Consider the following 22,503-nt stretch of genomic DNA (forward strand, 5'->3'; position numbering starts at 1 on the left):
GAACTTTTCCATCACATCAAAACTTTTCTACACACATAAACTTATAACTTTTCCATCACATCGTTCCAATTTCAACGAAACTTCCAATTTTGGCGTGAACTAAACACACCCTAAAATGAACTTATTCTTAGTCATAGATAGGGTTCACTAAACCGTTTTGGGTGGGGTTACTACCATCTCACGGTAAGGTGGTTATCGCAATAACTATGTGGTTATCGTAAAGATGCATTCGATTATCATGAGATTTACCATGATTTTAAAAACTGACAAATGGTGTGTTCGCAAGTGCAGGATGGAAAACCATCCCTCCTGCACGTAAAACGGAGCGGCCTTTGAACACATAATTAATTAAGTATTAACTATTTTTTATAAAATGGATTAATTTGATTTTTTAAGTAACTTTCGTATAGAATTTTTTTGCAAAAAAACACACCATTTAGTAATTTGAAAAGCGCGCGTGCGGAAAACAATTAAGAGGGGCTAGGAACATGGGGGGAACATGGGGTTGCAAACACAGCTAGACCCTTGCGTTCCCGATTGAGCAATCGAAGTAAAAATCGCTGCCCTCAGAGACAATAGCTTTTGGACGTGAAAGTACAGAGGGAGCACGCAGAGAACGAAGAAAAGAGAAGCAACAAAAGGCAGTACTCCTACAGTGGGGGTGTGGGACACCATAGCCTTTTCAGGCTTCGCAGCTCCTAGGACACCGGCAACAATGGAGCAGTCAGCCAGTCAGCAGTGTGTCCTCCCCTGTCCTGTCCTGTCCGCTCGTTCGGTGAGGAGATCGTCACGCCTTGCTGTTGCTGGCCCTCGGGCGGTCGGGCACTCGGGCCTCGCCGCCTCGGCGACTTGGGCTACCGGACACAACGGCGCGGCTCCCGAGCCGAGACCGTACCCCACGCCACGTCGCAGGCCGCGACGATGACCGATGCTTCCTGCCGCGGCAGAGCCCAACCACACACACACTGCCCCCACTTAGAGCAAGTTCAATAGTATAGCCAACTACCGGCTCCAATTCATTTATAGCCAATCTAATAGCTCATTCATACAATAGTTACATACTGCACTATTAATACCTAGTCCCACATGTTATAGACACACTGCGTCTTGGAGTCTGTGCTACAGCTGGCTATAAATCTGTAGCCCGCTGCTTTTATCTCTCCTGATTTATCTTTTTAAAATAATTTATCTTTTTAAAATATGTTTGTAGGTGACTTATAGCCTGCTATTGTACCTCCTCTTAATATTCCCGCGTCACCAGCCTACGGCGCCTATACAACGCCCTACGCTTGTCGTCTCCAGCGACCTGATTCCAATTCCATGCGTGCTTGCAATTGCAGCCCGCAGGCGTTTCGTCAGTTTGTCACTGGCGCCGGCGTAATCACCGGCTTTTGCACGCCCCCCCCCCCCCAGCGGGTTGTTGCAGCGGCGCATGCATGACCAAGATTGCGAGAATGCAACATCGAGCTTGGGAATTGGGATGAAAACCAACAAAAACCATGCGAATGGAAGAGCATTATGCCTTCATTAATCCATATGGACGACGCGACGAGCAGCATTGTCACGAACCATGGAAGAACAGGTACTAGTAGTACTAGGTGGTACTCTGTAATCTGTACTCGATGAACATCACAGAGCTAGCTGAACAAGCTCCAGCGTAATGTACTTTGTTGTCACTTCGTGTCTGCGTCACCGGCAGATCGGCCGGAGGCGGCGGCGGCAAAGCTAGAAGCCGGAAGGCATGCAGGGAAGACTGAAGAGGGAGCAGCGGCCACCTGGTCGGTTGTCTGGCTAGGGCTCGCCGGCGCGCGACGGCGCGCGGCAGGTGGGGCAGGAAGCGCGCGCCGCGAGCCACCCGTCCACGCAGGCGCCGTGGAAGCCGTGCCCGCACGCCGGGAGCACGCGGACGCGCTCGCCGCCGCCGTCCGCCAGCTCCGACAGGCAGATGGCGCACTCCGCCTCGGCCCACCCGCCGACCATCGCGACCCCCGACGCCGCGCTGGCCGCCCCCGAGCTACCCGTGTTGGCGCCGTCGTCGGAAGACGGCTTGGGCGGCTGCGCCTGCGCCAGCGCCGGCGCCAGCGCCGGCGCCCCGGAGTCGCGGCGGCGGGCGAGGCAGCGGATGAGGCACCGCGCGGCGGCGTGGAGGCAGAAGGCGAGGAGGGAGACGCAGGCGAGGATGATGAGGATGGTGGCCACGTTGGAGAAGAACGCGCGCGAGCTGGCGTAGGGGCCCCACGCCCCGGCGCCGGCGTCGGCATTGCCGGGGTTGGGAAGCGGCAGCCTCGGCGGCGGGGACGGGGTGGCGGTGATCATGGCCGCCGCCGCCGCCGCCGTCGTGGCGTTCACGGAGGGCGAGGCGGTGTGGTTGGCCCGGCGCGTCATGGCTTTCTCGGGGAGTGGCGTGTGTCGCGGCGTGGGAGTGGGACGGTAGGAGGTGGTGTCCTTGTCCGCGCTTCGGAATGGTCGTCGTCGTCGTCGCTATGCGTGGCCTTTTGTACGCTTCTTTTCTTTCCTCCAGAACTGGTAACTCGACCCAGACCCCACGCTTCGCTTTGGCAGGCACGAATTTTACAGCTTTTTCTTTTTTGAAATTCAACATCTACTACTCCTAAATTTTGCCGCCATTTTAAGGTCGCCGGAGGGCATGAATGAAATCCTGAAGTTTTTATGGCAATCAGTTCGTTTAATAGGAATCAGAATTTTTTTTGTTCATTTTGTAAGAGGCCTACTCCCTCTGTCCCAAAAAAAAGACAATCTCTGGTTTCCGTGTTCAATGTTTGACCGTCCGTCTTATTTGAAAAAATTATGAAAAAAAATAAAAGGATAAGTCACGCATAAAGTATTCATCATGTTTTATCATCTAACAACAATGAAAATACTAATTATAGAAAAGTTTCATATATAAGACGGACAGTCAAACGTTGGCACGCAATCCGCGGTTTGCCTTTTTTTTTTTTTTGGACGGAGGGAGTAGATGGGTCTAACATTACATTTTTCTACTCCTACATGCTCAAGCATGAGTATACATTTTATACTCTACCGCGGTAGTACAGCCAAAGCATGATTGTCCCGGTGCATGATGCTAGAAAGTAGAAAAAACGAAACCGTAGGTATAGCATAATGGCACTAGTGATCAATCAAGATGCAAAATCCTAGGAAATAGGAATACCACTTTCCTAAACCAACAAACGGCAATAGTTAACTCTGGTCAATGCCATTCGTCCCGTACCAAGAACAAGAAGGTCCTACGGGACCATCCACTGCGTCCATAGGGCCATGTTGTAGTAGTCCTCCAACTTTTAGGTCCCTCGTCGTCTTCGCCTCATCGAACCCATCAAAAGGAGACGGCCAGGCCCATTGCGCCCCCCCCCCCCCCCCCCACCCCACTGGCCCAATCCCCCAGACCTTGAAGTTGAAGGAGGGTTGGATATCGTCCAGCGGCAGCGCTCGTGACTCGTGTGAGTTCGTGAGCAGGGGAGTCTCTCCGCGCCGTGTTTGCTGTGTGCATGGCACGGCAGGCACGCAGCTTTATTTATCTTTGGGCGTCGCAAAGGCATGAACCAGTATCATGACTCCCAGGCGCGGGGCCCAATGACCCAACTTGGCAGCGTTGCCAGCGTTCTTCATAAAACAAAGCGATCAAGCCAGGAAAAATTGGTAATTTGGTATAGACAGACTCCAGTTTGATCAGATTGGACCATGGTTTTCCCAGCCGACCGGTTACCGTGAGGTAACCGTGCGTTCCGTAAAGTTAAGGTAGGGGTAATCGGCTATAGGGTTTGATAAATTTTATCTAAATTTAAATTTTCAAAAAAGAAATTGGAAAAATTCTTGTAAGTACTACTTATACAAATTTTGTGATAAAAAAGAGAGAAGGTTAACATAATAGACTCTTATCGTTTATGCTAGTTGCATTAACACAGCCGTAACAGTTATACCTGCACAGTTGTAGTTCTTTTTTTTTCATTGTGGATGTTGTTCCTGTAACTGTTACTAGGGGTGGCAATTTTTCCGTTAGAGCCAGGGCCGGGGGAGAATTTTCACCTGCGGGTGAGCGAGGGTGGGGATCGGAATTAACCCACGGGTAACCCGAAGGGGCACCGGATGTGAGTTACTTCCTCCGTTTCATAATGTAAGTCATTCTAGTATTTTTCACATTTATATTGATGTTAATGAATTTATATATATATATATATATATATATATATATATATATATATATATATATATATATATATATATATATATATATATATATATATATATGTGTGTGTGTGTCTGTGTGTGTGTGTGTGTGTGTGTGTGTGTGTGTCTGTCTGTCTGTCTGTCTGTCTGTCTGTTTAGATTTATTAACATCAATATGAATGTGAGAAATGCTAAAATGACTTACATTGTGAAACGGAAGGAGTACCTCTCTGAAAGTAGCCCATTGCAATAATATAGGCCCATTAAACTCATTCCAAATTGACATATAAAAGCTCAAGACGCTAGTTTCCCTCGACCCTTATCTCTTTCCTTACTTCAACCAACCCCCTTCTTACCGTCTACTATTTCGTTGCATCAATTCATCTCCACATCGCCTCGTCGTCGATTCATCTCCACATCGACTCGTCGTCGCCGAGTCACCAAGCAGCCAGCCGCTGTCCAATTTGCCTCGTGCTAATCATTGTCTATTATGCATCATTTCAATTAGAAGATAGACCATATGATGTATCAAGTATGTATATGTGCTTGATCATTTCAATTAGAAGATAGACCATATTATGCATCATTTCAATTAGAAGATAGACCATATGATGTATGCATATGACCTTGATCATGTGCTTTATGTATTTGTGTACTGACCGATGAGTATACATTGCTATTGAAATTTTGAAATTTTATCATATTATTATTAGGTGCATTGTCCTATTTTTATGGAGTATTATCTTTATCCGGGTGATGCGGGGCCCAAGTCACCCATGCGGGTCACCTACGGGGACGGGTGATGTTTTCCACCTGATTGCCTTCGCGTGACCGGGGCTGAGGATACCTACAGGAGGATGGGGGCGGGGGCATTCCAGCCCAACCCGACCCTGCCCCGCCCTGTTGCCACCCCTAAGTGTAATGCAGCGGCAAGTAGCACAACTAAACAACCCCATATTCTCAAGCCAAACTAATAATGGATTAAAAATGACCAAAAGAAAAAGGAATAGTGAAGATTCTTTATTGCTGGAATGTAAAAAGTATAGCAAAATTCATGTCAAATTTTCTTACATTACATCAATACGTAGTTCTATATGTTCGAAATGCCTCCAACATACTCCCTCAATTCCAAATTGATCTACATATTTTATAGGTACACCAAGACCAAGAAAAGCTAATAACTCTCTCATATTATATTTACTCTAGCAACAAACTCAATGCATGCACCATCCCTACTATTTTCTAGCCAATAGCAAATCAAGATATTGCATGTGGGTTATAAATGCTTGTGTGCATGGATGCATGCATCAATGTCCATTTACTCCAATGCACAAATAACAAATAGACCTAATGAATGAACACAAATATGTATATCATTTAGAAATAACCTAAAAAAACTATATGTAGATCAATTTGAAATGGAGGGAGTATTCTTGTAGTTATCCTAAATTTCCTCTTGATTTTCTACTGCGTTTTCCCTTTTTTTTCCCCTTCCAAACAGTTCACAATAACCGCAGCTTACCATGTGGTTACCGTCTGAAATCGCGAGTAACTATCTCAAAACTATGGAACCACTGTCAGATCAAAATAATTTGTTTAAAATTTTGACGAATTTTATACGGTTTTTCACAGCTACCGAGCAACACCCATAATATCGTGAAGGTCGATAACCCCCGCTGAAATAGTATGGAAAAACGATGGATTAGACATCCGGCTGAGGTACTATTGCCTCAAAACCTCAAAATGTGGATGCCGTAAAGATTAATTCTCCGGGTTTCATAATTCTTGATATTTTGAACAATGAAACGGCCTTTAAAACATATTTTTAACTATATTTTTCTATTTATAATATATACAATAAATAAACATTTTTTTATTTTTATTATAGTACTTTGTGAAATAAATCTATATATGTTATTCTAGTGATTATAAACAAAATAAATTTTAAAGCCATTGATAGTTATAAAAGTTTGTTCTCATGTTCATCAAGAATTATCAAACCAAAGAGAGTAAAACCTACTCCAGCTTGTAAAAATACACTCCAGTCACATGCGGCATTCTCTTCGGCATTTCTAGTAAGCACAGTTATATCAAGCGGATCTACAAGCAAAATACGAGAAACTAGCACACGTTATACAACACAACACCGATTGGCTCTGCGGCGATATAATGTCAGCAGCAATCAAAGACCGGCGGCGGCTGGGCAGAAACATGCACGAGGCCGGCAACACAAAGGGCGCAAACGGACGCCACCATCAATTTTGTGCTTCCTAAAATCCTATGGACAATCAGAACATGCAGATACACCAAGATCGAAAAGGGGAAAAAATAAAAGGAGAAAAAACAAAAGATCCTTTGGTCAGTCGCATCGTCGTGTCAGCCTTGTTTCGTGTGTGGTCGATCCAAATCAGGCGAACGAAGGGATCCCGTATCTCCAGCCGTTGGAGGATCGCCGCCGGGTCGGCTGCTGCTGCGGCGCGAAGCTGAGCCCGAACATCTCCTTGAGAACTTGGCCTGGCTCCTGGAGCCCGATCAGCTTGGCGACCAGGGACGCGCTCTCCCTGACATGCTCCAGGTCTTTCGTCTCGGTCCAGAGGCGGCGAGCGACCTGCAGTTTCCTCCTCTTGGAGTCCAGCGAGACACCCCATTTTGTGTACGTGTGCTCCCTCTCCTCCGTGGACAGCCGCTTCTGCATCTGCCTGGCAAGCATCTCCCTCTCCCGCTGCAGCTTCTTTGCGCTGCATTACAGCAGAGCACGGGGCTTATGAGTTGCTCGTGATGGTTTGGCGCTAATTTTAAGGTTATGGCACAAAAGAAGTGAATGAATGGAAACGAGTAATTTACGCACCTCGCAACAGGGGAAGTACTCAGGCTGCCTACTATCGCATTGCTAGGGGTGCTCCCCCTTGAGTATGTATCTCTCAGGAATGATAGCCTTCGAAGCTCCACTTCCATGTAGATCGAGTCAGCTGCTTCTCCCTTGAATAGCAAGAAAAAGTAAGTCCTGTGGACCAAGGAAATGCTGCAAGCTTGCCAAAGCTCGATGATCTCTTGCTGCTTCTTCTCGAATTCCAAAGGCCATCGAGAAGGTGACTGAGAAACACCCTCGATCGGGTCCAATCCGATGCTCTTTCCATTTGCATTCTAAAACATGGATGAAATGCCAATAATTTAATTACTTGCTGAAGCATAGAAAAAGAAGTATTCAGCAGAAAACACTATTTATTTTAGATTATTAGTTGGAATGCTAATGGTATGTGGCTTTTGAGGGGTGGGAGAAATTGTTGAAATTCTATGATAGAGTCCCAAGAGCCAGGATGTTAAACCGAAGCAATACTATATATAAGCATGTATTTTCCAAACCAGCATCACATAATCACATTTTTCTTGAATAAAACAATAATTAAATGAACTGCAGAGCTAAGTGCCCTCAAAGCTAATTAGATATTTTCATACCTGGTCACCTAACTGCTTCTGATAATGAACCTGGGCCATCTCTTTGAGTTCAGCAACAAATTCACCAATACCAGTGAATTCTGTATCGCATGCAACAGACCCATTTGTCTTTGCATCCTTAAAAGTGCTGATCTCAGAACTCATGGATCCTGCCCTTGAAAGTGTGTCGGTCTCTGCATCATAGTGCAGTGCAGATCCTCTTCTATGAGATTCCACAGGTCTTCCTGGGAACTCCACCAAACTTCTATTTAGTGGAGTGCAATCATCCATCTCCATATCGTCAAACATAGTAGAACCTGTCAGTGATCTACAGCTCCTGCTTCTACCAATTACTCTTAAGTTTGATGAGTTACGTGTTGAAGATCCTAGATCTTTGGCTAGACTGACAAAAGGCCTTCTAATATTCTCCAAGTGTTCCTCCAAAGTAATAGGAGCTTCGCCAGAGGGCCTTGAATGCCTAGAATTCACTGATGCATTTGAATCATTTCCATGCAAACCAGAATTCATATTTGAATCTTGTGGGCTACTACTTTCACCAGCTGATAAGTCCAACTGGTCATTTCCTCCTGTCCGATTGCTTTCAATACATCGCACTTCCTTGTAAAGATCTGAATCATCATGAGAGACCTGAGAACTATCATCTCTGCTGACGCTTGGGGGCATTCCAACAGATGGAGGGCTTCTGACTGAATGCTTTCCTTGAACCTAAAATATAAACAAAACAAACATGACCCTGCCGGAACAACGAGATGAAACAAAACTAAATTTCAGAAGTCATGGCAGAGAATATACTTGACGGTTCAGGTCATGATCACCGACAGATTGCAGCAAATCCTGCAACCTGGATTGAGCCAAATCACGTTGTGACTTCAGTTCTTTTATTTCTTTCTCCATCTGCAATGGACATGACATGAAATTTTATGGATGTGTGCAACAGAAACAACAAACTTTTTTTGTCAAGTAGAATAGTGTGGAAATACTCGTAATGGACAAGGCAAAAGTGGCAGCAAGTAAGATAGACCAGATGCACACAAAAACAATAGTTTTCTGCAAATTCCAGTATGAGCCGTGGAGGAGAAAACAGGGAGGTAAGAAAAGTGACAGGTAACTTTACCTTTCTGATTTGGTTGTCCTTTTCCTTCAATAATGTTTCGAGACTGGAACTCTGAACTGGATGCCGCAACTCGCTCTCCAATCTAGCAAGTTCCTTTTGCAAGTGCTTAACCAGTGCTTTATCAGACATGACCACATTAACCTGAGCATTTGTAACTACTTCCTTTGCACAACTCCCAAATAGCAGAGTATTTCTTGATTGCTCAATGTGGCTAGTGGCAGGGCTCAGTGTACAAATAATTGCAGTTCTTGCATTACCTCCCAAAGATGGCTGTAGTATGCGTGTAAGCTTTGAATCTCTATACGGTATGTGTGCATTACTTCCCATGCTGCATTAATGAAAAGATATAACTGATATCACTTGGGCGAAATTCCAAGCAAACATTACTGTAAACATCCCACTTTATTGTACACTATATAAAATCCCAAAAGAAAATACATATGCATAAAGCATGCTTAAATATGTCAGCACACAAAAAATTGTGCAAAACATGACATGTACTACACAAAATAAAATGATATATATTATCTGTTATCAAACAAATGCAACCCTATTGCCTTTTTATGTTTTACATATCTAACAATATTTTTGCACAAATTCTGTGCACATAATACATGCTCCAAATATATATCTTTCCTAGAATTCTCTAAAGCGACAAGTGTGAAATCAAAACATATATGGAGCTACATGACTACAGCCATCCTTAAAAAATCATACTCTGTCAAGCAACAAACTATTCTCTAAATAAGACAACCAAATTTTCCTATAATGTGGATTGAACTAAATAAAATTGCACAGTTTCAAGTTGAGATTCGGACCTCAGTTTTCTAATGACAGTGCCAAGGGCAAGCAAACTCCTATTAATGTGACAACCTTCTTTCAGTCTTGTGCCAGCTGACAATGCCTGAGATGCACGCTCACTTCCAGCCAGATCAACAAAGTTCTGCATGGGGAGAAATGGAGAATGAATAATGCATGCACCTAATTTTTCCAATAAAAAGAACTCCATGATAGACTTGTAAGATGTTATTCTTACTGCACTAGCCACAAGTGTAGTTGACTTGTCCTTTCCTAAGAACTCGCGAGCAGAGCTTTCAACTGTCTGAATTGCTTGACAAATACATCAGCCAAAATGAAGCATAGACTCAAAGATAACAATTTATACCAAAGTACTACCTCCGTCCCAAAATAAGCGCAGCCATGAGTTTCTGCGCCCAATTTTGATCGTCCGTCTTATTTGAAATTTTTTTATAATTAGCATTTTTATTGTTATGAGATGATAAAACATAAATAGTACTTTACTCGTGACTTCTGTTTTTAATTTTTTTAAAAAAGTTTTCAAATAAGACGAACGGTCAAAGTTGGGCGCAGAAAACCATGGCTGCACTTATTTTGGGACGGAGGGAGTAATTCATAGATTTGAGTAAAGAACAAACCAATCGAAGTATCTGATGGGATCTAGAACTTTTTTCGTTTAAGAAGGTCTCCCCTGTCCTCCTTTGAGCTATTGCAAGTACATAAGCACATGTGAGATAAACGGTTTCACCAATTACAAATAATGTATGCCTGCTATAAGTAATCAATTTTGCACCTTCACACACAGAAATAAGTCCCTTGAGATGGTTCCAATCCCTTAATACAACCTCTGTAAGATTCTCTACATAGGTGCCCTTCTGTTGAATAAATAGCATAATAAAGTCAGAAGCAAATACATTGCAGGATAATAATTATCAAGGATAATAAGGAGCCCTTTTTTCACCTCTGCATCATCCCAGAGTCTAAGAGGGGTATTTTCCGCACTAAGAAGATCCCGTATAACTTCATTATATATTTCAATCGCAGAGAACTTCAACACAAAGGCTCTCTCTTCATGCTGAAAAAAAAAGATCATTTGAAGACTGTAAAATACGACCAAACTCTGACATGGGATCAGAAGATGGACGGAAGTTTGGTTACCTTGTTAATATAATCATATATATCTGCTACTGTATATTCTGTTACTCCAGTCATAGTGTATGTCTTTCCACTGCTGGTTTGTCCATATGCAAAAATACTTGCTGTAAAAGGGAATGCACTCTGATTTAGCTCAAATGTCTTAACATATTTTGAAATTGTGGTATGTGTCGTGTGTGGTTTGCACTCACAGTTAATGCCACTAACTACAGAGAGGGCAACTTCCTTCACCCCTTCCTCGTAGACTTCTTTGGTACTGCAATCAGAGTGAAATACCCTATCTGCAATGAAAGGATGCTTATGTTAATCATGCAGGGTCCAGAATTTAACTTGGAGGACTGAATCAGGAAATTCCAGGTGACATGATGCACCAAAGAGAACACAATTATCTAGGATGGTGCCTCTGGCATAAATTATTAAAATGAAGCCAATCTCAATAAAGTTTCTTTAACAAGGTGGGCTCTCATCTGGGCAACCAACCACAACCATTCCCTGCAATCTTGGACTGCATTTACTTAACCAGCATCAATCATAATTCTTCTAATATTACTAATCCACGAAACACTGTGTTACAGTGACAAGTTAGTTTTAGAGAACAGCATTACCAATCTACTGTACTATCAAAATAACCTTACATAGCAATTCTGTACATCAAAATGCTTCAAACTGTCAATGACAAATGATATGAATTGTAATATGACGAATATACACAATTGTGAAAGAGTCAAAGCCAATATCTTGTTTGAAGGTTCCATGAACCATGATTACAAATGTTATCTACTATTCTCCAACACAAGAATATCTAAGCAATGACCATCTGCAACAATTGTATCAGCAAACTCACCGAACGTGTATGCTGTTGGCGCCGTGGGTCGGTCAGGGAAGGTGCTCCGGAACATGACAGTGCTGTCATTGATGCACTCCCACTCCGCTGGCTCCCTCCTAGCAACCTCCTTCTCGCTCAGCGGCCTCAGCCTCACCAACACCTGTATCCTATCCATCTTCCCGGCGCCTCCACAGCCGCCATTGACTGCCTCAGCTGCACCCATCTTGTCCCACTGCACCAGCTCGTCGCCTCCAATCGCCCCCATCTCTCTCCCGCTCACTCCCCCCTTCTCCTATCCCTCTTTTCTCCTACACCATCTGCAAGCAGTGCGGGACCATTATACAACAGACCCAACCAAGAAGCAAGGCATATAAAAACCAAAAGGAACAACAAGCCAAGCCACCAACGGGGACGAGATGCACGAATTCGTCCTGTTGCTGTGAATTTGAGTGCGGGGCAAGGCTGCTGACGAGATTGATGCAGCGGGTGGAGGAGAAGGCAAGCATTTCTGTGGACCCTTACGAAGTAATTACGCACGTAATTAGTACAGTTGTTAGCACGTCCGATAATCGGATACAACTTGAGAACCACCGATTAATCAAATCAAATCCATCACCACCACCACCCCACCCAGCTCCTGCTCAGGTTACCAATCATCCTTCTCGCGAAATCCCCAAACTAATTAATAGTACTACAGATCTGCATGAACCAGTTCACCCAGACCTAACAGCCGACACAGTACCCCCCGGCCAGAGATCAACATCACCGAACAACTCGCCAACCAACCAGCAATGCTCAAGCGAGTAGCAGCGCCCACGGGGAGGGAGGGAGGGAGCAGGCCGTTACCGAGGCTGGGCGAAGGCGGCGGCCGGCTCCGGAAAAACGCAGGCACGCGGCGGCGGCTCCCCGCGGCGTGACGGTTGAGCGGCGGAGCCCCGCGGCGGCAGCCATGGCCCTTCGAGTGTTTGAACTCCTTCGCGAATTTGGCGGTGGAGGTGGAGGTTTTGGGGGAGGTTGGAGGTGGTGGATGGAGAGAGAGCGGGCGCTTCACCGCGTGCGGGCTGTGCTCCCCACGACGATCTTGTTGAATTTGTGGGGGGAGAGAGAGAGAGAGAGAGAGGCGAGAGGAGTGCAAGAGACGGTGGTGTACAGTGGAGGAGTAGTACTTTGTTTTTTTCTTTTTTTTTTTGGTGATTTTTTTGTTTGTTTGAGTCTTCTCCAACCCAAGGAGACCGTTGCGCTGAGTCGTTTGTCTTCTCTTCCCCTGGGGTTGTTTTCAATGGCTCTGTGGCTCTCTCTGTCGATTGTTCTTTGGTGGGTGTTTTTGAATGCGAGACCCCATGGAGAATAGGGTTGTTGAGTGGAGCCCATGTACGTTTTTTTTGGAGCATACAGGGTGCCATACGGCATAGTAACATGAGCTGTCTATTTTACAATGCTACTTTTAATTCTTTTTAGAAAATGACATTTTCTTTACTTATATTGTCCTTTCGGCATCGACATATTATGTGTTTCTTCAATTGTTTAGTACGAGGGATAAGGAGGGGATGAAAAACATCAATTTGCAAGTTTTCAAACAGCTACTACTGTTGCACACAATGTAAACGGCTGCGGCGCACAGCCATGGCTACTAGCAATCTACTAGCGATAGCTATAGCCACAACCAAATAAAGGGCAGCCAAACAATCCCAATATGAGAAAGATGATTTATTTTATAGATGATGTCATACTTACATAGGATTTAAAATGGTTTAAAATAGTAATTGCTACCAGTGAATATCAACTACGTAGAAAGTATGAAGTATAGCTACTATTTCTATTTCACAATTTTTGTATGTAACCTACCATGCACATACAATGGAGTTTAAAAAAAACTACAAGAAAACGATAATGGACAAAAAAAACACTATTGACATCTCACTTTGACTATAAATTAATTTTAAATGGTTAGGTTCCGATGACTGGAAATTGTATTGTTATATATGTGAAATGACACTTCAATAATATAACATATTTTTAAAGTGTTTGTAATTGTTTTTTCCTAGAAGAAGTAGTCAAAATTTGAGATGAAATATAATGTCAATGCAAATTATTCGATTAAAGAGCTAGTAACAAGATTCGGTGTTGTCGAAATTTTGGTAGAGTGTCGGTGGTCCATTTGTTGCCAAAACTTTGGGAAATTGTTTTAGCCCCTTTTTTTCTTGGCAAATAATTTGGCCTCGGCAATTTTTGGGCAACAAACCAAATGAACATCCAGTTTCATTGGCATTTACCAACTTATTTATGTCAAATTAGCATAGAGTTAAAAATTTCGTAATATATATGAATGGGTACTTCCAAGGAGATGAACCGATATTATTAAATGCGGGGACTATACACAGTACCTTGGACATCACATTGGATACTGGCGAGTATCGCACATAATTGAAGTACTTTGCTGAAGATCATCAATGCAGAGAGTAATTCCGAGTCATGACGGGCACGGGGTGTTTTGCCACATTCAGGTATTTAACACGCCGCAAGGACCAGTGCATTTCCTAAATTACCGTTGTGAAAACTAAATTCAAATGTGTGACCGTACAGAAGCCGAATTTCACACAGGAACTTGCACTATACTATGAACTGTAGCTACTAGTAATTCACGTGTGCGACGACCTTGCGATCTGGAATCCTAAACATCATGTCCCCAGGTTGGCCTTTTGAACGACAACCACTCACCAACGGCTATAATCAGGTGCTGATCTGAATATTTTAAACATGACTGCATATCTTGAGTGCCCCTGCCCTGGTAGTTAAATTTGGAGTCAGCTTGTAGCCGAGAATGCTACCTGGCGATCGATCGCTAGGGATCGCTAGGGGCGATCAAATTTCTGATTCCCTTACTCCACCTGATTTTCTTTTTTAGCACCGTATTACTTTCCTATTTTAGTAAATTTATAAACCTAAAGTTTATACACCTCAAGTTTATACATCTCCATAATTTTTTTAAAAAAATAAAAAGTTAGAAAAAATTATGTATAGAAATACTATATATAAAAAATTTGAATTCAAATTTAAATTCAAATATGAATCGGGTACGTAAACTTTAGGTCTATAAACTTTAGGTGTGTAAACTTTAGATGTATAGAAATACTATATATAGAAAATATTTGAATTCAAATTTAAATTTGAATCGGATATAATTCAAATTTGAATTTGAATCGGGTATATAAACTTTAGCTCTATAAACTTTAGGTGTATAAACTTTAGATATATAGAAATACTATATATGAAAAATATTTGAATTCAATTTCATATTTGAATCGGATATATAAACTTTTGACTTATAAACTTTTAGTCTCTAAACTTTAGATGTATAAACTTGAGGTGTATAAACTTTAGATGCATAAATTACTAAAATAGGAAAGTAATGTGGTGCCAAAAAAAGGAAACTAGATAGAGAAAGAGAGGGGGAGGGGTGGGGAGCGAATCTGATGGTGATCGATCGCCCATTAGACGTACCCGTTTGTAGCACCTTGTCGAATAGGAGTATTAGGTTCTCAAAAAAGAATAGGAGTATTAAACCTCCTGATTTTCTCTCGCGTTTGTACTTTTCTTGGTCTGACATGATTAGTCTCCTATATTTTGCTTGGAAGTTTCTTTTCAGGATATACTTATAAAGTCTACCGAGTTCCACAAAGCCATGTCGGCAAGCACAATACTATACTCCAACGGCTGCCAGCTGCCCAATTCGGCCGGCTGACCATAACGAACCCTCGTTTTTTTGGCGAATGAAAAGGAACATACAGGAGCTACTCGCTGGATTTCGCTTACAACAGCGTATTTACAAACGAAGAATAAAAATTTTATATACGTGTTCCTAACGATCTAAGATCAAAGGTTGAAAAATAAATTCGATGAAAAAAAATCTCTAAATCAACTCCAAATTTAAATTTCGCTAATATGCATAAACATAAGCGACAAGATAAGGTCATAATCCCTCAGTCCCATAAAAAACCAACCTAGTACCGGATGTGACGAATTTGAACATATAGTACCGGATTTGACATATTATAATACTACGAATCTGGACATATGTTCAGATTTATAGTTCTAGAATGTGTCTCATCTAGTACTAGATTCGTTTTTTTATGGGAGGGAGGGAGTACGTGGCAACTGATTAACTATCTGCCCGTGTTTTCCGTCAGGGCGTGAGTAGGGGTGGAAACGAGCCAAGCCGAGCCAAGCTCGGCTCGGCTCGTGAAAGCTTGGTCAAGAACAGGCTCGGCTCGGCTCGGCTTGATAAAGAGAACGAGCAAAAAATGCAGCTCGGCTTGGCTCGTTTCAAAGCTCGAGCCAGCTCGAGCCAGCTTGTGATGCACAACAGCAAGTAAATACTTCAACAATAGTGCAATCAATTTTCAGCAAGTTAACAGCAAGTGTGCATTACAGATTCTATTTACTACACAAAACATATGGCTCGAATTAAGTATAGTATATTAGTGTAGGTATAACAATTTTGATCTATTTGCCTCAACCTTTCTGTGATTGAATCATTGATAATAGCACACACTGCACACATACACATCAATTCATCACGCATATACACATCAATTCATCACGCATATACACAGCTACTGAGAAATGAATCACAAAAATCAGAAAATACATCACGAACCTCTTCATCCTAGGCTCGTCGCTGTGTGAACTGTCATCGATCGGTTGGCGTCTCGGCGAGGTGATGGACGGCGTCGACCGTCGAGTCAGGGACGCGGGTAGCACAGGAGAGGGAGGCCGAAGGCGGTGCAGGGTAGAGAGGCGGCGCCGCGATGGCACTGGGGTCGAGCGTCGCTGGGCGGCTGGGGAGGGAGGCCGGAGCCAGCGCAGCCGCGCAGGGCGCAGGGGAGGGAGGCGGCTGGCTGGCGGAACTGAGGCTGCCGCGTCGAGCGGCGCGCCGGCGCTTCTGCTAGGGACTGGGAGGGAGGCGGCGGGCCAGCGGCCGGCAACTCCTTGCGCCGCCCAGAGGGAGGGACTCGGTCTCGGTGCGATGGAGTAGCGGCGGCGACGAACTGGGAAGTGGGAAGGGGAATAGTTTCTGTAGCAAGGGAAGGTTAGGGTTTTCATTGGGCCTGGGATGGGGAATTGTTAATGGGCCAATGTCATTTTTTCACCAGCTTGACAAGCCTACCGAGCGGCTTGCGAGCTAGCTCGGGCTCGGCTCAATTTACAAACGAGCTCTGGAGGCGGCTCGGGCTCGGCTCGTTTTCTTTTCGAGCCAAGCCGAGCTTTGCGAGCTCGAGCCAAGCCCGAGCCGAGCTCACGAGCCCGAGCTTTTTGTCCACCCCTAGGCGTGAGAGAGATGAGAGTCCGAGAAGCTAAGCACGCGGGGAACATCCGCATCCTGCAACATCGATCCGTCCGTCCGTGTCCGTGCCCGTGTCCAAGCGGCTAGCGCGCCAGGTTTGGGCAGAACGCCGTGCGTTTTTCTGTTGTTTTTACTACTCTGCAGTCAGTACTGCTTGGTCTTGGAGCACGGAGGAGATTGCCGCCTTGCCGCAGACGCACGCGGGGCCCGTCGGTAGCACTGGTAATCTGGTGGTATCATATGCTGTGGCCCGAGTTGGAAGGTGCTCACCTGTACTGCTGTACAGAGTGTGCGTACTGCATCGTATGTTCTAATGTTCAAATGATCAAATCTTTTTTTTTTTTTGGAACACCATTCATGATTCATATGATCAAATCTTATCCCTGGAGAAAAAAGTTACCTCGTAGGTTGGTTCCAAGTTCCGGCAAGGTATATGAACTGATCCAGCAGAATTGGAACCATAATAACATTTTCTATTTGACTGATTTAGTTGAACTGTTCAAGTAATTACTCAGAATTATTTCTTCTTCTATGCGGGGAGACTCTGAATTATTTCGATAAGATCGCTAAACTTTATTTTAACTCTTGTCTCAGTTTTGTCTCGCTTCTTATAAAACAGCGTAGGCTGACAACAGCAGGGCTCGGCCCAGTTATGCAACAAGCTCAGGCCAGCCTTAGAAGGCCCACTTGATTGGTAAATGGTCCTCCACCCTGAGGACCTGAACCCTGTCGATGCTAACCCAATTCACGGGCCTCTTGTGAGCCCAGCCGGGCCTAACAGGTTGTCCGATCCATTAGCTGATGCACACGATTGAGCAAATCTCTTCCATTGAAAAAGATCGGTTTCGACAGAAAACTGCAACCACATTTATCGAGTAATTTCAGTCGAATTTTTTAAGCCTTTTCTCATACTGGGCACGTGTTGTTGCTTGCCTATGGTGTATTCACGTGTTGTTGCTTGCCTATGGTGTATTCATATGTTTCTATCTCTTTTGTATTTTTCCCTTACTGTCTTGATTTGTCCATAGTAGAGTACAGTGTATGTATTAAATTTACGATGTAATTATATGTAATTTATAGTGTAAAAAAAGTACTAACCGTTTTTTATTGTGGTACTAAATTTTAGCCCTAAAAGATTGAGCAAGTAAATTTTAGCCCTAAAAGATTGAGCAATTTATTTTTCCCTATAAAAAGATCAGACAAGTATTAGTCAGTGTATTAGTTTGTCCATCCCAATCTCCCCACAACGGTTTTTCCCATTGGTTGATTTATTATCTAAAGAGTAACACAAAACATCTCAATAGTACTCCAGTATACACTACCACACGTACTCACTGGTGCTACCATATCATAAATTGATGGTATTGATTCCCTAACCAACAAGACCGTAGCGAGAAGAAACAGTACGTGCAGTAGGGTGGCAACATCCGTGCATGTCATCAAAGCTACCGATACAATGAAACTCCCAAGTCCTACACAGAAACCATTTGCTACTCGTGTCTTGCTTGGTGTGAACGGCAAACAACAGCGAGATTTTGATGGCACCGAACGAACGACCTCCCGTCAACTTTTACTCTTCCCAGCATCGCAATTTTCACGAGCGATGATGCAATCCAGTACAGCGTCACACGATCGATAGCTAGGAGGATGTGCCTTGCAAGCGATGGAAAAGAAGCCCGGAAAACGAGCTCCAAAGAGGAAAAAAGCCAGCCGGCTTTTGTTTTTCGGTTTTCTCGATAAAGAAAAAGTGGGTGGCTTTCTCTTTTGGGTGTGTTGATCTCTCTTTTCGGTTAAATTGCTGGGTTCTCGCCGAACTGCACGCCAACGCTTGAACGGCACATCTCTCTCGCTCAAGATAGAAATATCAGAGAAAGGCACGTGCCAACATTCCTCTTCTTGATGGAAGTTCCCAGTTAAATTTGTGAGCTCTGAATCTGAATCGATATATGTGATCATCCCTTTTATTGGATCAATGCTATTACAAATATGCCATTTTAGATAAATGTCATTACTATTCACGAAATCGGCTACGCCACTAGAATTTGGAGAAATTGGAACTGTGCCACTCCGTCGCGTTTTCCGTCAGACCCCTAACGTGGGACCCACATGCCAGTTCCATCTTCCTCCATCCTCCCTCTTTTATCTTCCCCGCGTGCAGATGAGACTAACGGAGATTTTTGATGGAAAATGCGACGGAGTGGCATGATTCCAATTTTCCAAAATTTCAGTGGCACGTAGCCAATATCGTTAACAGTAGTGGCATTTATCTAATATAGCATATTTGTAGTGGCATGGAGCCAATTAAACCTTTTAGAAACGGGAGCCATTAGCGTGAAAATATTTTGAGTTTAGTGTTCCCCCAAGAATTAACTAAGAAATAAAATGAGTTTGCCAAGGTAATTAAAAACTAAAATTTAAAACAACTCGGTCTTGTAGCAAGACTATATGGGATTTATTATTGTCGAAGATCGCATGTAATCTTCTATTTTTGGCGTTGTATCCTCTATATTTAATGTCCATGGATTGTATATTAAGTCTCGTAATCACCTTTCATTCATTTCAATGTTTCCCATTTTTCCTAAGTCGGGTTTATATGAAATCGGTCCGCATTGATTGTATGAGTTGAGCCAATCTCCCTCTTTATGTTCTCATGATATTAGAGCGAAATTAATTCCACGTGTTTCCTTCTCTCCTTCATCTTTCCGCCGCACCCATGAAGACATCTTCCATTCAGCTTCCCAACGGCGACAACGTCCACTCCTCCTCCCCAAGATACTGCGAAAGCCTCATCACAGCACTCGCAACCACCTATGTTGCGGTCGCCACCGGTATTTCGGCAAACAAGAGGATTTCCTTAGTGCCTAACCAATGAGCATGCAACTCAAGATGCCACCACTGTATGAAGCTAGGCGCAAGCGCCATGCATCTCCTCAACCATGATGGTGGACTGATGGTCCAGCTGCCCATGCCAAACGTGTTAGCCAGTGTGGCATCTACACCCTTTACCTAGATGGCTAGCACCCTCAACTCTCCAACATCGAGAGGAAATTGCCTGTTGTCCTCGACATGAAGAGTCCAAACTACACCAAGTGAAGGGAAATCTCCCTTTCTTTCCTCGACAAGTTTTGCCTGCTACTTCATGTGCTCGAACTTCCTCCTCCAATAGATGCAACCGGCACAGGGTGCAAGAGGACATACCCATCCTCATCGCCTTTTCTACTACTCCATCTTCCACGATGTCCTTGACATCAACATGGATCCAACATATACATTTCGTGATCTAAGGGTCACTATCAAGAACATCTTCCATGAAAAACTGCAAAAACAAGATGTCCCAATTGATGGTTTCTTCAATCAATCGGTTGTGGTTATTTTCACGATTGTCATAAAAGATGTTCTTGGTGGCGACCCACAGATCGCAGGTCGTCTGTGTTGGCTCCATGATCATGTCAAGGAGTAACGGGAGATGGAGTAGTAGAGTACGGTGAAAATGGTAAAGTCCACCAGGTGTTGGTGGCATCAACAGGAGGATGAGAGTTGAGCACGTGACCTAGCATACCAAACTTTCCTAGGAAGGCAACAATAAAGAATATCCTCCACTTGGTGTAGTTCAAACTCTTCATGTCGAGGATAACGGGTACATGCGTCTTTACGTTGTGATGCTGAGGGCATCGATCGTCAAGGGAGAGGGTGCATTTGCCGTGCCAATGAACACATTCAGTATGGGCAGCGGGGACCATCACCATGGCTGAGGATATGCCTGATGCTTGTGCATGTGTTGTTGCCATGATGGTATCTTAGGCCGCTTGTATGTTGGCTATGGTGGCGAGGAGATCCTCTTGTTTGCCGGCAACGACACAACATGGGCGACTGCGAGCACCATGACAAGGTTGGCCACGGTGTCTTGAGAAGGAGGAGGAGGAGTGGCGCCTCCCACGGGAAGCTGAGTGGAAGAGTTCTCCATAGGTGCAAGACGAATGAGAGAAGGAAGCAGGCAAGATCAATCATGCTCTAATACCTTGTGAACGTAGTGAAAGAGAAGGAGATTGGCTCAGCTCACACACAATCAGTGCGGGTCGATTTTAATGAAATAACTAGGCTTAGGAACATCCAGAAAACTTACAAAGGATGGAAGGTCATTAAGGGACTTATTATACAACCCCTACACACCAAATATAGAGGAGACAATGCCAAAAATAGAGTATTACATGCTATCTTTGACAGAATATGTTATCTACACATTCCCCTCCGATATAACTTTGACGATGACTACGATAAGTAATGGTATAGATTTGATGTACACCATCAATTTTACCGTGACCCTGGGGGTAGAGGGAAGAATTGGTCATGCAAGGAATAGGAGATGATTCCAAGTGTGTGATTTTATAATCTAATGTTTAAGTGTTTGTTTGGCAAATATATCTTTTGGCTGCAACTTTTAATTCAAAACATGTGTCTTAAGTGTCTTAAGTGAAGACAATAATTTTAGGTTAAGTCAATACTGTTATTTTTAGTGTTATCAATATCAAGGGTAAATACTAAAAACAATGAAAACAATTAAAACAATTCAAAATTAGGTTTTACCGTTCAATTTTGTCATATATCCAACATGCCCCTGAGATAGTTTACAATAAATAGATTATAATCTCTCATCTGACATAACCAATTTGAAAATTTGATAACTAAATTGGGGAAGCACCAGTATTGTGGTGGTGTAATCGTGGTTGCGAGACTTCACTTACTAGGGTTTAAATCATGGTGCCCACAAATATATACACACTTGAGTGTGATATCAATAGGAAATCAGCGATGCTATGGATATGCCGTTCGTTTCTTTTAACATGTGTTATGGGACGCACTTTTGGGTGTGCGAGCGTGGCATGCGTCTTCGGTTAATAAAAAAAAGTGCTGATTTTGATACTTTGTTTTACAGTTTATGAAAAACAAGTACTATATATAACCTGTAGGTTGATGGTCATAAATAACGGGCTATGCAGATTATCACCATTATTAATGTGTTGTCTCTATTTTTATACGGATACTCAAATAGTATTTTAATCAAGGTGTGATTTTATGATAAGTAGTCGTTCGACTTGCAGTCTAAGACCCTGTTTAGATGGGACTAAAACTTTTAAGTCCCTATCAGATCGAATGTTTATACACTAATTATAAATATTAAACGTAGACTATTAATAAAAGCCATTCATAATCTTAGACTAATTCGCGAGACGAATCTATTGACCATAATTAATCTATGATTAGCCTATGTAATGCTACAGTAAACATTCTCTAATATATGGATTAATTAGGCTTAAAAAATTATCTCGCGAATTAGCTTTCATTTATGTAATTAGTTTTGTAAGTAGTCTATATTTAATACTCTAAATTAGTGTTTAAATACATGGACTAAAGTTAAGTCCCTGTATCCAAACACCACCTATGTAATAACTAGTCGTAACTTATTTAAAGGGAAGATAAATTCTATTATCCATTATTAAAAATAAGTACAGGCCGAATACAATTGACCGAGAAATTCTTTTGAGAACTTTATGCACGTTATAATACTCCATGGATAAGCATTCAAGTTATTAATTCGTTAGCGCAAATGGACCTTCCGCAAAC

The 22,503-nt window shown here is 43.2% G+C and overlaps 2 protein-coding genes across 2 annotated transcripts; both read right to left on the minus strand.

Annotated features, from left to right (window-relative positions):
* Positions 1 to 1,506: 1,506 nt before the first annotated feature.
* Positions 1,507 to 2,468, minus strand: LOC4330141 (RING-H2 finger protein ATL74). The gene has a single exon (XM_015769564.3). It carries the CDS (start codon positions 2,383 to 2,385, stop codon positions 1,792 to 1,794), a length of 594 nt encoding a protein of 197 aa, XP_015625050.1. The 5' UTR covers positions 2,386 to 2,468; the 3' UTR covers positions 1,507 to 1,791.
* Positions 2,469 to 6,186: 3,718 nt separating this feature from the next.
* LOC4330142 (kinesin-like protein KIN-7C) lies at positions 6,187 to 12,620 on the minus strand. Its single transcript, NM_001416788.1, has 14 exons — positions 12,384 to 12,620; positions 11,556 to 11,854; positions 10,903 to 10,992; positions 10,715 to 10,815; positions 10,518 to 10,631; positions 10,350 to 10,431; positions 10,195 to 10,262; positions 9,795 to 9,860; positions 9,577 to 9,701; positions 8,759 to 9,086; positions 8,437 to 8,538; positions 7,645 to 8,349; positions 7,037 to 7,332; positions 6,187 to 6,926 (listed from the first exon to the last, which is right to left on the minus strand). Exons 2-14 carry the CDS (start codon positions 11,800 to 11,802, stop codon positions 6,596 to 6,598), a joined length of 2,655 nt encoding a protein of 884 aa, NP_001403717.1. The 5' UTR covers positions 11,803 to 11,854; positions 12,384 to 12,620; the 3' UTR covers positions 6,187 to 6,595.
* Between the last annotated feature and the right edge of the window lie 9,883 nt (positions 12,621 to 22,503).

The sequence above is a fragment of the Oryza sativa genome, chromosome 2 (genome assembly GCF_034140825.1).
Source record: "Oryza sativa Japonica Group chromosome 2, ASM3414082v1".
In the NCBI taxonomy this organism is placed as follows: domain Eukaryota; kingdom Viridiplantae; phylum Streptophyta; class Magnoliopsida; order Poales; family Poaceae; genus Oryza; species Oryza sativa.

Bases quoted from the DNA above. Each gene is read 5' to 3' on its own strand.
- LOC4330141 (XM_015769564.3), bottom strand. From the start codon at position 2,385: ATGACGCGCCGGGCCAACCACACCGCCTCGCCCTCCGTGAACGCCACG.
- LOC4330142 (NM_001416788.1), bottom strand. From the start codon at position 11,802: ATGGGGGCGATTGGAGGCGACGAGCTGGTGCAGTGGGACAAGATGGGT. The intron at 10,993-11,555 runs GTGAGTTTGCTG...CTTTCATTGCAG, and splicing joins GCCAACAGCATACACGTTCG to ATAGGGTATTTCACTCTGAT. The intron at 7,333-7,644 runs GTATGAAAATAT...TCCATGTTTTAG, and splicing joins AGAAGCAGTTAGGTGACCAG to AATGCAAATGGAAAGAGCAT.